The 14,371-nt window shown below is 43.2% G+C and overlaps 2 protein-coding genes across 2 annotated transcripts in view; one reads left to right on the forward strand and one right to left on the reverse strand.

Annotated features, from left to right (window-relative positions):
- The first annotated feature begins 1,628 nt into the window (after positions 1 to 1,628).
- On the forward strand, positions 1,629 to 4,057 carry LOC109873906 (transcription factor Sp5-like). The gene is made up of 2 exons (XM_020465639.2): positions 1,629 to 1,849; positions 2,237 to 4,057. The coding sequence occupies exons 1-2, from the start codon at positions 1,775 to 1,777 to the stop codon at positions 3,386 to 3,388; spliced, it is 1,227 nt and encodes a 408-aa protein (XP_020321228.1). The 5' UTR covers positions 1,629 to 1,774; the 3' UTR covers positions 3,389 to 4,057.
- A 1,088-nt stretch (positions 4,058 to 5,145) lies between these two features.
- Positions 5,146 to 14,371, reverse strand: part of LOC109895726 (rho guanine nucleotide exchange factor 25) — a 54,499-nt gene continuing 45,273 nt past the window's right edge. The window contains exons 8-16 of the mRNA XM_020489664.2: positions 14,020 to 14,109; positions 13,707 to 13,799; positions 13,105 to 13,155; positions 12,765 to 12,842; positions 12,287 to 12,478; positions 11,904 to 12,084; positions 9,841 to 10,046; positions 8,702 to 8,809; positions 5,146 to 6,500 (exon numbers count right to left, since the gene is read on the reverse strand). Of these exons, the coding sequence (XP_020345253.2) occupies positions 6,384 to 6,500; positions 8,702 to 8,809; positions 9,841 to 10,046; positions 11,904 to 12,084; positions 12,287 to 12,478; positions 12,765 to 12,842; positions 13,105 to 13,155; positions 13,707 to 13,799; positions 14,020 to 14,109 (1,116 nt within the window). The 3' untranslated portion in view covers positions 5,146 to 6,383. The remainder of the gene's footprint in view (positions 6,501 to 8,701; positions 8,810 to 9,840; positions 10,047 to 11,903; positions 12,085 to 12,286; positions 12,479 to 12,764; positions 12,843 to 13,104; positions 13,156 to 13,706; positions 13,800 to 14,019; positions 14,110 to 14,371) is intronic.

A 14,371-nucleotide genomic window follows, 5' to 3' on the forward strand; every position in this document is an offset into this window, starting at 1 on the left:
GCCTGTCCCTCACATCTGTTATGACCATCTTGTCAAATCACAGTCCTTAGTGTAGAGCTAGATATAGGCCTATGTGGGGATGCCATAGAGATGTTGGGACTGACAGAAGAAGCAAATTAGATATACCTAATATATCCGTTAGAATGAAATGTCCATTGTCCTATCAATTTCGAAGAATACACCTTGAAATGGAAATGCGGGTAAAAGAGATATGGAAGAATAAATTGACAAATAACTACACAATGGTTATTGGCTCCTGAAATATGGTGTTATAGTTATATAGTAAAGAAATAAAACGAATACACATGCCAGAAAATAGGCTCAATCGAAAGAAAATAAAGTCTATTGTACATTTAAAGCACTTTGCTTTGACAATGTAACTTGACACTTCTTGCAGAGTTCTTTGAAGAAGCAAAATGGTCACCACGTAGAAAATGTTGCATCTGCGATAAGATTTGATATTGGCCTTCACTTGAACCAGTGGGAGGGAGATTGTCAGAGGGGAGGAAAACCTTCAGTTTGCTTGACTTTCAGATGCTATTGGGGCTCTTTGATCCTGGATTATTATACAGAATTAAGAAGGAAACCCCCCAAAAAACGTCAACCACCAGCTCAAATCACTTCCAAACACTTTGCAATGAAGTATCTGCCTAGTAGACATACCCCACTGGGTATGTTCAATGTCTACTTTTCATTTACGTTTGGTTGAGTTGTCAACTAACGTGAATTCAACGAGAAATCAACAAAAAAAGTTCACTCTGTCATTGGATTTAGGTTAAAAGTTCAAAATCCCCTTACATTGATGACTTTTAGCAAACCCAATCCGTTTTCCACGTTGATTTAACGTCATCACATTGCTTTTTGTTGTAATTGAAATGGTGTGGAAACAATGTTGATTAAACTAGTTTCTGGTAGTAGGCCGAAGGTATTGGCCTTATCATAAAAATATAAATTGTGGATAGTTTGGCCATTCATTTAAATTAGCCTATCTAGGTAAACCATAAATACTGTAAAAGTTTCTGTCCGTCTCTCTGTCCATCCCCTGCCTCCCCACCCCCTCGCGCACTCTCTCAATTCAATATTAATTTAAATTCAAAAGGGCTTTATTGGCTTGCGGAACAGATGTCTACATTGCTAAAGAAAGTGAAATAAACAATAAACAAACGTTAGAAGAAACAAATTTAACAACATCAACCAAAAAATATTAAAACATAACAGTAAACATTGCACTAAAAAGGTTAGAAAAACATAAAGACACAATGTGCAAATAGTTGTAGTAGAAATAGTGGGGGAGAAAAAAATAAAATGTCTCTCTCTCGCTCTCTCCCTCTCTCTCCCTGACATAGACGCACGCACACACAGTTCCTACTTTTCTGTAGGCCCACTCGTGAAAGGGATCCCGCAGAGGACATCTCTCCATAACAAGATGCTGCCAAGAATGTGTCGATTGGTCTCGTCGCACTTCAAAGGATATAGCGTTCGAGGCAATCAGTGAAGACAAGGTTGCTGAAAGTTTGTCACCTAAAATTACTGGGAGAGATAGATTGCAGAAGGGATACCACCGGAGCCCGGATTTTGGAATTGTTTCTACAATCTATTTTTATTCTATGGTATTTTTTATTTCTTCACGATAATTTACAGAACACGTTATGGGGTATATTTATTTTTTCAGTAAAGGAGTCTGACTGGATGAGAATTCAGACACTGCCAAATCTCGTTTTCTAGATTTTGTTTCAGTGCGCTGCGACGAGTCAAAAAGCTACATTGGCCGCAGATGCGCGTAGTGGAGACACAAAAACTGATGGCCGCTTTGCCGGGGACCGATCACTTTCTACAACCTTTCTTACAGGTGAGGAGGAAAATATGTTTGGAATGTTTTTGGAGCAAATTTGGTATAGGAGAGACATTTCAGTGTTACTTAGAGTACATTTTTAAAGTGCCACATGCAATAATTGATTCATTTTCTCCCAGTATCTTCTTAGGAATTCGCCTGGTTTATTTAATTTGTTAACAGTATTTTACTGTTACTTTAGTTTAGTTCATTAAATACATAGAAAAAGTATAACATATATTTTAGAAATAGAAATGTTATGGTCCACTGTAAAAGGTCACCACTGCTCTATTGTTTCTCAGTAATCACTATAATATATTGATTTTGTATCTTGTTTTTTACTCAAGAGTATCAAATTCAATAGTGTACAGCATGTCTAACATCCATTATTTCTCTACTCCACAGCACCGCATAGCCAGCTCCTCTCCTGAGAACGAGCCCCATCCCCTATCCTCCTTCCTGGCCAGAACCTGTAGCCAAGCCCATCTGGGAGGCAGTGGAGTGGGGCAGGAGCGGCAACACCATCCTTATGAGGGGACCATGAGCTCCATGACTGGGATGCTCCAGCTGTGGGGAGGGGATGTGGTCCAGAGCTCTAGTCTTGGGGTCCAACAGGTGGCAACTCTGACAGTGCCAAAAGTATCTTTTCCTGGCCACATCCAGAGTGGACTGGGCCCTCACCCCCACCACCACCACCTCCATGAGCTGCCTCTCACCCCTCCGGCTGAGCCCTCCTCCACCCCGACTGCCTACGCCTTTGATCTCTCTCCAGGAAAGATGCTCGCTCCTCAGGTCCAGGGTAGCTCTCATACCCCATACTTCCACCACCAGAACAATAGTATTGGGCAGAACTTTCCTAACTTCCTCCAAGTTTCCACAACAAGACACCCCTACCACCCTGGTGGGTATACAGAGGAAGGTCAGCAATGGTGGAGCCTGCCGCAGACCAACAGCAGCCCCCATGGCCATCACCAACCTCACAGCCACCCCCACCATCACCACCCTCACCCCTTTGCCCTGGGCAGACAGCTGGTGTTGGGGCACCAGCCTCAGATCGCGGCCCTCCTCCAGGGCTCATCCAAGGGCTTGCTGGGCTCCACACGTCGCTGCAGGCGCTGCAAGTGCCCCAACTGCCAGTCCACTTCTGGGGGTACAGGGGCTCCAGCAAACCCAGAAGAACCAGGCCGTAGGAGGCTCCACATCTGCCACCTGCCCGAGTGTGGCAAGGTGTATAAGAAGACGTCCCACCTGAAGGCCCACCTGCGCTGGCATGCTGGGGAGCGGCCCTTCCTCTGCAGCTGGCTCTTCTGCGGGAAGAACTTCACACGCTCGGACGAGCTGCAGAGGCATCTGCGCACACACACGGGGGAGAAGCGCTTCAGCTGTCAGGCATGTGGGAAGAGGTTCATGCGGAGCGACCACCTAGCAAAACATGAGAAGACCCACCAGGGTAAGAGGGGACAGCCAGAGTCAAGGGACAGCCAGGGCCCCCAGCAGGAGGCTCCACAGCGACCGGGTGGTAGCAGAGGACCAGACAGGAACATCAAGAAGGAGTAGAGAAAAGACTAAGAAAGGTAAGCCAAGGGACTCACAGTCAGTGTGCTGTATTCTGAGACCCCCAGCGCCAGTCTCTGTGTGTGTGGAGTCCAGGTGATGAGACCCCCAGAAAGAGCAGAAAGACAGGAGGGCCAGTGTGGAGACTGAGAGTCAAGGGCAGACCAGTGATTCAATGGCCTTTCTCTTGAAAAAAACCTTCTTGCAAACACACAAACTTTTACACTGTCAAACCATTGTCTTGACAACGTGTTTGTCATGGTCATTGTAGCCAGCATTGTCCCCGGGCCACCAGCAGGAGGCCTGTGATCTTCAGAGGCCGTTCTGTTCAGCATGCCTGCCTGCCTGTGTGGAGACTCGCAATAAAAGCAGGAGGGCTGAGGTGATTGAATATTCCTTTCTCATGGACCCCTAATGGAGATAAGTGGTCTCAGAGAATGACCAAAGACATCAGAGAGGAAGTCAGAGTACAAAGATTCATGGAAATAATGCTGTTTACTATGGTTATTTTCATTCAGCCAGCAGAGTATTTTCAGTGTTACGGTTTTCAATAATAAACACAAATTACACCACAATGGTCTTTTGACTTTATTGTGTTTATATTTTAGACAGTTTGTGGTATGTGTATCTGTTGCCGGGTATATCATTTTTCATGTATCTTAAATTGTCAAATAAAACTAACCAACAAAAAAAAACACTCGAATGTATTGTGCTATTAATTAAGTCTTCTATTTTTGATAAGTTAAAAGTATTGGCTTATTGGCTTATTTTTAAGTGTGTATTTTTTAAAACATTTTTATTGTAATTATAAAACATCTTATGAATGAATTTGATATGCATAGGATAAATGACATTGCAAATTCATTGGAATTTGGTTGCCAGAAAGTTCAAATAGTAGTGTGATTCGATAGACATTGATCTACATTACATGAGCATAAAATCTCAAATAAGCAAAACTAAGGTGGAGTAAAAAACAGCTTGATTTCATTCAAATAAAACAAAAAAAGATGACACTTTTCAATAATGATAATTCAAATGATTGTTTTGCGATGTTGTCAATTGTTGTCAGTTACTATTTAGCCAGTTAATAATCTCTATGGGGAGAGGTATAGCAACAGAGAGCTCTAACAAGGAAGGAAACCTCCTTGTTTATTGGCCCCCAGCTGATACCAGTGTCCTTTGATTTAGCCTGGTGACAGTTTATGATCCCACCCTTCCCCCGTTCGCATTTTTTCCATTCTTGCCAAATCTGACATACATTGCCAGAAATCTCAGCATTCCACCTGAAAAGCTATATTTGAACATGTGTGTGAGCATCTTCTATCCTCAGGTAGCCATATGCAATCTACAACCAGGAGCCCTATATTGAGCATTCAAAGTTGTCCCTCAACTCACCATTTGATGGCGCTAAATACCTACAGTATTTTTCCAGTACACTCAAAGACGGTCATGTAGGCAAAATGAACCACAAGCAAACACCTACAAATGTGTGAAACGTTGTTCCATTTGATGCGGAATACATCAAATTACTCTTGCTTATTGGTGCTATTGTTCACTTTTGTATTGTTTTGTGGGATTGTTGAGAGTGGTAGTATTCATTTCACAAAGGCAACAGTTAGTGTGTAAGCTATGTGAAGGAAATGGGCAAGGACGTTCCGGGTTTTTCAGGATAAGAACTCTCACTACCAGTTCCTTTTTGACAGTCTTATAACATGACCACGACCAAGATCACAAGAATGATAAGGGGACAAACAGCAGCGCAGTGTTGCATTTTGTTTTTATTGATATGGTCCCACAGAATATTATTTACATTCATAATGACATTGACAGATGAACGACCCCTTGAACTTTGTTCCCTTTTCCTCTCTCTCCTTCAGCTATGAGTGGGCTTTGTGTGAGTTTCCGTGTGTTTTCTTCAGATAACGTTGGAACAATGGCAGTGTTAAAGTAGCCGCTAAAATGAAGGAAAACGTATCAATTATTACTGTGCTGCTCGGTATGCATAGAGTAGACAATCAGGACTGCAGCTGCTCAACTCCTAGACAGATTCCGTCCCACAATCAATTTCAAAACTGTACAAGGACCACAATGTCATTGCTGTATGTCAACACTCTTGACCCAAAGGCTGCTTCATGACATAGTGATGAGGATGAATTCAGGATAGGAGCGTACTGGTAAGCTATGTAAAAAGAGAGACAGAGAATAGACATGCCATTATCGCCCACTAGTCTTTGCTTCCCTTCTTGTACAAAGTGATAGAAGCTGTCACACGTAGCAGTAGCATAATGGTAATATTGTTCGCCTGTTTAAGATTAAAGCAACAGTAAAGAGTTGGCGACTTAAGAAGCGGTCCCAAATGTCTATCATTTCTTTATGAAACCAAATTGTGTTGAAAATGTCACCATATGAAGTTCAATCATGTATAAACTCTTGACAAACTTAGGGGTACTGTACTGTAGAAACCATTTGCAATGTGAACAGCTACCATCGCATCACAGATGCAATGTACCAGTCACACATACATACCAACATGCGCACACAAACACACTGTCAACATCAGAGACCACTGGTTACTTTTCCATAGAGGGCTGCAATTCTGCTTCACTTCTGACATCACAATAGTAAGTAGAGGTTTCAAAATAGTAGAAAATATAATATAATGACAGAAATACACACAAAATAATCCTTATTACAAGCTAGAGATACCATAGTAATAGTAATATAGCAATATTAGGGTAATCACAAGGAGTGATCCCGCCCCAGGCCCCCTGCCTGTCCTCTGTGGAATAGAGCCAGGCTAGCCAGGGGTCTCTCAGCCTGCCCCTCATTAACTCCAGGGTGAAGTCTCCTCTAGGCACAGATCTAGGATCAGCTTCCCCAAACCAAACCTTAGCCATTACTGGGGATAATGCAAAACTAAACTAATATCAGCATCTAGGGGCAGCTTCACCATACACCCCCTCATTCAGTATGTGAGGCCAAAGGTCATCACACATCATCAGCACTCATGCTCATGCAGAGAGAGATCTGTCAGCTGATCATGGTTGCCAGAGTGATTTGGTGCATAATCTCCTCCCTCCCCCGGCATGGGTCCATGGTATCTGTCTGTACCCCCCTGGGAAGACAGGATAAGACAGAGGCAGCATGTTCAGTTACATGCACATAGTGAAGTCATACTAGGGCCAAGAGGCTTAATATGTCAATTACATTTATATCAAAGCCTTTAAAACCATTTCCTGCAGTCAAATGACCTAGTGGCCTCATGGATGGAATGTTATTCATAATTTTCATGATTTCATAATTAATACACTTTTTTAAAATGATTCTAATTTCTATGTCAAACAGTTTTGTTATATTTGCCTCTTCTTTGATATATATAAAGTGTAATATTGGGATGCAAACTCAAAATGTAATACATTTCAACTCTATATCTGACATGGTACAGGTGTATTCTTGTTTTTAAGCCCATAACCATGTGTTTATACTTTAGTTTCAAAGTAGATTTAAGACTACCAAGAAACACTGTGTGATTTAGTCCACTGCAGTAAAATGTTATTGAGACCCTACCTAGCCTTGCAGAGGGGAAAGAGGAAAGACAAACGTGGTGGTATGTTGAGTGGTTCTAAAGCAAGATCCTGTCCTTACATCAACCCTGGGTGGAGACAGGAAGAGTGACCTTACTGCACTCTAGCAGTACAAGGTTGCAGTCTGAACTCACTCAACCTATTGCAGGAAATACAAGTATGATACAGAATTTTTATTTATTTAAGCTTTATTTAACTAGGCAAGTCAGTTATGAACAAATTCTTATTTTCAATGACAGCCTAGGAACAGTGGGTTAACTGCCTGTTCAGGGGCAGAACAACAGATTTGCACCTTGTCAGCTCAGGGGTTTGAACTTGCAACCTTCCGGTTACTAGTGCAAACCACTAGGCTACCCTGCCGCCCCCAACGATATCAGTCCTCTCACCTCTATATCAATTGTAGGTTTCCAAATACACCAGAACAGTTTCAAATACCCCCCATCTACCCACTGATAGGGCAACATTAAACTTATTTTCAAAGGCCTGAAGGGTTCTCTATTTATCTGTCTACAAGGGAGACAGAGGAGGAACTAAAATGAAGTGTGGAAACAGCTTGATAAGCCTCTCTGATAGGAGTCCTGTAATCAAACCCATTTCCTCCCCATTTATTTTTTAACCTTTATTTAACTAGGCAGTTAAGAACAAATTCTTATTTACAATGACGGCCTACCCCTGCCAAACCCTAACCCGGACAACGCTGGGCCAATTGTGCGCCGCCCAGTGGGACTCCCAATCACGGCCGGTAGTGATACAGCCTGGGGAGAGTCTGGCTAAATAGAATAAACTACCAGCCAGGGCACTAGGCTAGTTATCCCCAGGAACTGAAACATCTGTTCCCATGTATTCCCATAAATAAATCAAAAAAGAGATATGTGATCATGTTATTTTCCAATATAATCTATTTTTGGCTTGAAAGAAGGGAAAGGGAATACCTAGTATGCATTCAGCCAAAATGTCTCTTCCGCATTTAACCCAACCCCTCTGAGTCAGAGAGGTGCGGGGGGCTGCCTTAAACGACATCATGGGCACCCATGGAGCAGTTGTTGTTGGGGGTTAACGCTCAACGGCAGAACAGCAGATTTTTCTGCCTTGGCAGTTGTGGATTCAAACCAGTGACCTTAGTGTTAATGGCACAACGCTCTTAACCACTAGGCTACCTGCCGCCTTAGTTGTGATCAATTTGCAGTGTACAAATTATTTTAAGTATGTTCCGGCCTCCCGACCATCTGCTCTGACAAAAAATTGGCCTGCAGCTGAGTCTAGTTGCCTACCCCTGCTTTATGGCTTCTATAGTGTTTTTATAGGAACTGACCACATATCAGTGTGACAGCCTGCCAGGGTGCTGTTAGTATTGTAACCCTGGCTGGGAACAACAACAGGATATCTCCCATTAGGAAAGAATGAGAGGGCTGCCCCAGTCATTTCCCTTTAGCACTGACAACCACGACAACCCCAGGCCAATGTCCAGGGGGATTATATGATAAAACAGTAAAGAGCTATTTATAAACTAAACTATTTGCTGATCTGTTTGTGATCTGAAGTGATGAAAGAGTTTATGGGAGCATTGGGAGGTTAATGACAGAGATCCTACTCATGGTGGTGAGTCCTAAGTTACAGTAAATAACTCACACTTTCCTGTACTGTAAATCATTTATATTTCTGTAGAAATGTGTGGTCAATCTCAAAATAGGACTTGGGGATAGTAGTATTTCCCTGCAGTGTGGTTGAGTACCTGCAAGCTGTGCTGGGCAGGGGGGCGCAGGCCATTGCTGAGCTGTTGAGGGCTGGTCAGAGGGAGATGGGAGGGACGGGGTGTCGCAGGGCTAAGATACAGCGGGGACTGAAGGAGATAAAAGATAAAAGAGGATTGAATAACAAAGAGAGAGAGAGAGGGAGAGAGAGATGAACCTGGAGAAGAGTTCCCTAAGCAAGCTGGTCCTGGGGCTCTGTTCACAAACACAAACAGACCCCACAGAGCCCCAGGATAGCAACAAAATTCGACCCAACCAAATCATGAGAAAACAAAAAGATAATTACTTGACACATTGAAAATAATTAACAAAAAAACAGAGCAAACTAGAATGCTATTTGGCCCTAATCAGAGAGTACACAGTGGCAGAATACCTGACCACTGTGACTGACCCAAATTAAGGAAAGCTTTGACTATGTATAGACTCAGTGAGCATAGCCTTGCTACTGAGAAAGGTCGCCGTAGGCAGACCTGGTTCACAAGAGAAGACAGGCTATGTGCACACTGCCCTCAAAATGAGGTGGAAATGGAGATGCACTTCTCAACCTCCTGACAAATGTATGACCATATTAGAGACACATATTTCCCTCAGATTACACAGACCCACAAAATTCAAAAACAAATCCAATTTTGATAACTCCCATATCCATTGGATTAGATAACACAGTGCGGAATCACAGCATCAGGATTTATGACCTGTTGCCACAAGAAAAGGGCAACCAGTGAAGAAAAAAAACACCATTGTAAATACAACCGATATTTAAGTTAATTTATTTTCCCTTTTTTACTTTAACTATTTGCACATTGTTACAAGACTGTATATAGACATAATATAACATTTGAAATGTATTTATTATTTTGGAACTTGTGTGAGTGTAATATTTACTGTTCACTTTTTATATGTTTATTTCACTTCAAACATATGTTTCCATGCCAATAAAGCCCCTTGAATTTAATTTAATTTAATTGACAGAGAGAGAGAGAGAGAGAGAGAGAGATAATGTGGGATTTAAATTAAATATATTATATCCAGTAGTTGCTGACACTATTTCATCTTCACTTGCTATGACTATCAGATCAGCCTAGTGAGTTTATTGTTGCAGTCAGTTGGGTAGTAGTACCTGTGTGTCTGCAGGGGGCTGGCTGGGCAGGTGGAGGGAGGGCAGGGAGGTATTGTAAGAACGCAGGTTGGGTAGCCGGTGGCGGTCAATGGAGGCAGAGGAGTGGGGTCGCAGGCTAGAGGTCGGTGCAACGGGAGCATTCATGGCTCCTCTCAGGCTGTTGGACTTACTCTCCTTGCGCTGGTACTCTATAGGAGACTGGAGAGCTACGGTACACAGGAGATAGGAGACGACAGGAGGATAGTTGGAGGGATAAGAATTGAGACAAAACCATAAAGATGACACCTAACAAATGGCACCACTAATTTATTTATTGAGCATCTATAAAATGTATCCATAAGGGAGAATCAATCAAGTAATGCAGTTAATCATTTAATAAAATGAATCAATCAATTAATACATTCTATAAAACACAGCTTAAAAATATCCTGAAATCCTCAATTTCCCAAGGACATTTACCTGTGTGTGAAAAACTAGAGAAACAAATATCTGTCCCAAATGGGACCCTACTCCCCATTTAGAACACTACTTTTGACTAGAGTCCTATGGGCCCTGTTCAAAAGTAGTGCACTAAATAAGGAACAGGATCCCATTTGGGACACACAGAGTGCATTCGGAAAGTATTCAGACCCCTTGACTTTTTCCACATTTTGTTAAATTACAGCCTTTTTCTCAAATTGATTAAATAAAAAAAAATCCTCATCAATCTACACACACTTCCCCATAATTACAAAGCGAAAACAGGTTTTTAGAATTGTTTGCTAATTTATAAAAAATAAAACAAAAATACCTAATTTACATAACTATTCATACCCTTTGCTATGAGACTCGAAATTGAGCTCAGGTGCGTCCGTCCTGTTTCCATTGATCATCCTTGAGATGTTTTTACTACTTGATTGGAGTCCACCTGCCATAAATTAAATTGATTGGACATTATTTGGAAAGGAACACACCTGTATATATAATACCCCAGAGTTGATAGTGCATGTCAGATCAAAAACCAAGCCATGAGGTCGAAGGAATTGTCCGTAGACCCCCGAGACAGGATTATGTCGAGGCACAGATGTGGGGAAAGGTACCGAAAAATTGCTGCAGCATCGAAGGTCCCCAAGAACACATTGGCCTCCATAATTTTTAAATGGAAGACGTTACGAAGCACCAAAACTCTTCCTAGAGCTGGCCGCCCAGCCAAACTGAGCAATTGGGGGAGAAGGGCCTTGGTCAGGGAGGTGACCGAGAACCCGATGGTCACTCTGACAGATCTCCAGAGTTCCTTTGTGGAGATAGGAGAACCTTCTAGAAGGACAACCATCTCTGCAGCACTCCACCAATCAGGCCTTTATGGTAGAGTGGCCAGACGGAAACCACTCCTCAGTAAAAGGCACATGACAGCCCGCTTGGAGTTTGCCAAAAGGCACCTCAAGACTCTCAGATAATCAGAAACAAGATTCTCTGGCCTGATGAAATTAAGATTGAACTCTTTGGCCTGAATTCCAAGCATCACATCTGGAGGAATCCTGGCACCATCCCTACGGTGAAGCATGGTGGTGGCAGCATCAGTCAGAATCGAGGGAAATATGAACAGAGCAAAGTACAGAGAGATCATTGATGAAAACCTTCTCCAGTGCGCTCAAGACCTTAGACTGGGTTCACCTTCCAACAGGACAACAACCCTAGGCACACAGTCAAGACAACGTAGAAGTGGCTTCGAGATAAGACACGTTTCTAAATGTCTTTGAGTGGCCCAGGCAGAGCTCAGACTTGAAACTGATCAAACATCTCTGGAGATACCTGAAAATAGCTGTGCAGCAACGCTCCCCATGCAACCTGACAGAGCTTGAGTGGATCTGCAGAGAAGAATGGGAGAAACTCCCCAAATAAAGGTGTGCCAAGCTTGTCTTTTTTTTGCAAAAAATTCTCGAAACCTGTTTTTGCTTTGTCATTATGGGGTATTGTGTGTAGATGATGAGGGGAAAAAACTATTTAATCAGTTTTATCAAAATGTGGAATATTTTTCCGAATGCACTGTATGTATGCGGCCCGTGGTGGTAATGCAGCAGTACCGTTGAGGAAGTTCCTCTGGGTCTCCAGGATCTGAACAACGTCGTTGACCCAGGCCCTCCGAGTCTCCTGGGACGAGGCCTGTAGAACGAAGCGTGCCACGCTCCCATCAGACCCGCGGGACGTCAGGACCAGACGACATGGGTCCTCCTCACAGTGGTCCTCCACACCCAGACAACTGAGCTGCAGCACAGAGAGACAGGGGTCACACACATTTACATTTTAGTCATTCAGCAGACGCTCTTATACACAGCGACTTACAGTTAGTTCATTAATCTTAAGATAGTTCGGTGGGACAACATCATATCACAGGCATACAGTAGTAAGTACGCTCTTCCTCAATAAAGTAGTTATCAGCAAATTCATGTACACAGGTCATTATCACCTTGATGCTGTTTTTAAAGGTGTACCCTGGCAGAGAGAAGCCCTTCTTCCTATCGATTGGTTCACTGATAATGACCAGCTGTTCAAACAGGAAGACCCGCCTCTCTTTGGCACGGGACAGGAAGCTGCTGTCCTGCTCACTAACTGTAAAGGTGTCCTGCTGGAGCAGTTTCCCCTGGGCTGTGATCTTCCCCTGAGAAACACAGAGAGAGAGAGAGAGACACAGAGAGAGACACACAGAGAGAGAGACAGAGAGAGACAGATACACAGAGAGACAGAGAGAGACAGAGAGAGAGAGAGAGACAGAGAGAGACAGAGAGAGACAGAGAGAGACAGAGAGAGAGGCAGAGAGAGGCAGAGAGAGACAGAGAGAGGCAGAGAGAGGCAGAGAGAGACAGAGAGAGACAGAGAGAGGGAGACATACACATAAGAAAACACAACATCATGTGGAGAACAGAGTCTGGTGTTGGGTATCTCACCTCAAAGCCCTGCAGTCTGCCCACGTTCATCATATCATTACATCGCTTGGGCACGAAACACATCACCTCCACCGCTCTCTGTGGGTAGAAGAGCAGGAGGGGTGGAGATAGGGAATGAGGGACGTGGAGATAGGGAATGAGGGACATGAAATAGAGAGAGAGATGGTGTGGGATTGCAAAGACAATTATGGTTTGTATCTGAAAAGAGTACTTTTGTTTCTCTTTCTTCAATAGAGCAGGGAGATTAAACTGTGTGTGCAGTTTATAGTAATATCACAAGTGAGTATTGGAAATGTTTTGACCATGACGGTTTATACCATAGTTTTGGGAGAACTCTCACCTCCAGCTCTGAGGTATCCCTTCCTGCTTTGGTGTAGTACTTCAGGAAGTCCTGAGGGATCCAATTAGAGGACAGTTTATTGAATGTTTTGGAGGGACTCTAAAAGGATTAGTCTACAAAATAGGACTGAGCTGTATCTTGTGTTTCATCACGGAAGAGTTACATATTATCTACTGTGAGATTAGGGAGCTGATGAGAGGACCTGTGACTCTTGGGACAAAAGCTTTCAACATTAATCTCTAAATCACAGCTAAAGCTTCCACAATGCTGCGGGATGGCCTGCTTATTCTCCAGTGACTCCCAATCTATTTCTTTATTTCTGCCTTTCTTTTTCATCATCTCTTGCAGTGACAGGTCACTCAATACATCTCTATTACGTGAAGACTCAAATCATCTAGGGCTAGATGACATCATGCTAATTGTATTCTAAACACACGTACACACGCACACACGCACACACGTACACACACACACACACACACACACACACACACACACACACACACACACACACACACACACACACACACACACACACACACACACACACACACACACACACACACACACACACACACACACACACACACACACACACACACCTTGAGCAGTAGTTGGTATTTCATGATCCTCTGTACTGGTTTGATAAGCAGGTCGTTGAGTTGTAGTCTGTGGCCCAGCTGCTGCCTCAGCTCCTACAGAACCAGATAGTTTAGCTCCTCATAGCAACATACACAGAACTAAGGGCAGGTTTGGGTCAGTCAGACATAAACCAAGACAAAGAATGAGCACTGAAGATACACACAGTCAGAACCAGAGTTAGATAAATAAGAGGAATTGGGCTAGAACAATGCCTAAGTGGGGTTAAAGTGCTCTTAAACTGTCCATGTAGTTGTACTGTGAAGAGTCACTCACCTCAAAATAGGTCTCGATATACTCTGAGACAATGTGCTCTGACTTGGGCTTGTTCTGACAGTACACTACGTACATGTGGAGACGCCGCTCCTAGAGGTCCAAAAACAAACACAGAGATGATGAGAGATCGATACCAGATGGTGGCACATGTGGTCCGTGTGTGTGTGTGTGTGTGTGTGTAGGTTAAGTGCCTCCCCCAGCATGGCTGCTCTAAACCTAAACCTAAAGTTTGACTCCGTTCTCCTTCCCCTCCAGGCTCTTTTGAAGTCTGTTAAATAAGAGCAGGAACTTTGCCTTATTAAATGGTTCCGGCGGCTTGGTGGGAACCATTTAATTCACCCTTGCTTAATTA

Source organism: Oncorhynchus kisutch, linkage group LG1, assembly GCF_002021735.2.
Source record: "Oncorhynchus kisutch isolate 150728-3 linkage group LG1, Okis_V2, whole genome shotgun sequence".
Taxonomy (NCBI): Eukaryota; Metazoa; Chordata; class Actinopteri; order Salmoniformes; family Salmonidae; genus Oncorhynchus; species Oncorhynchus kisutch.

What these genes read in the sequence shown, in the direction of transcription:
- LOC109873906 (XM_020465639.2), top strand. Translation starts at nt 1,775, where the DNA reads ATGCGCGTAGTGGAGACACAAAAACTGATGGCCGCTTTGCCGGGGACC. An exon ending in TTCTACAACCTTTCTTACAG is followed by an intron (nt 1,850 to 2,236) that starts GTGAGGAGGAAA and finishes TCTACTCCACAG; the next exon opens with CACCGCATAGCCAGCTCCTC.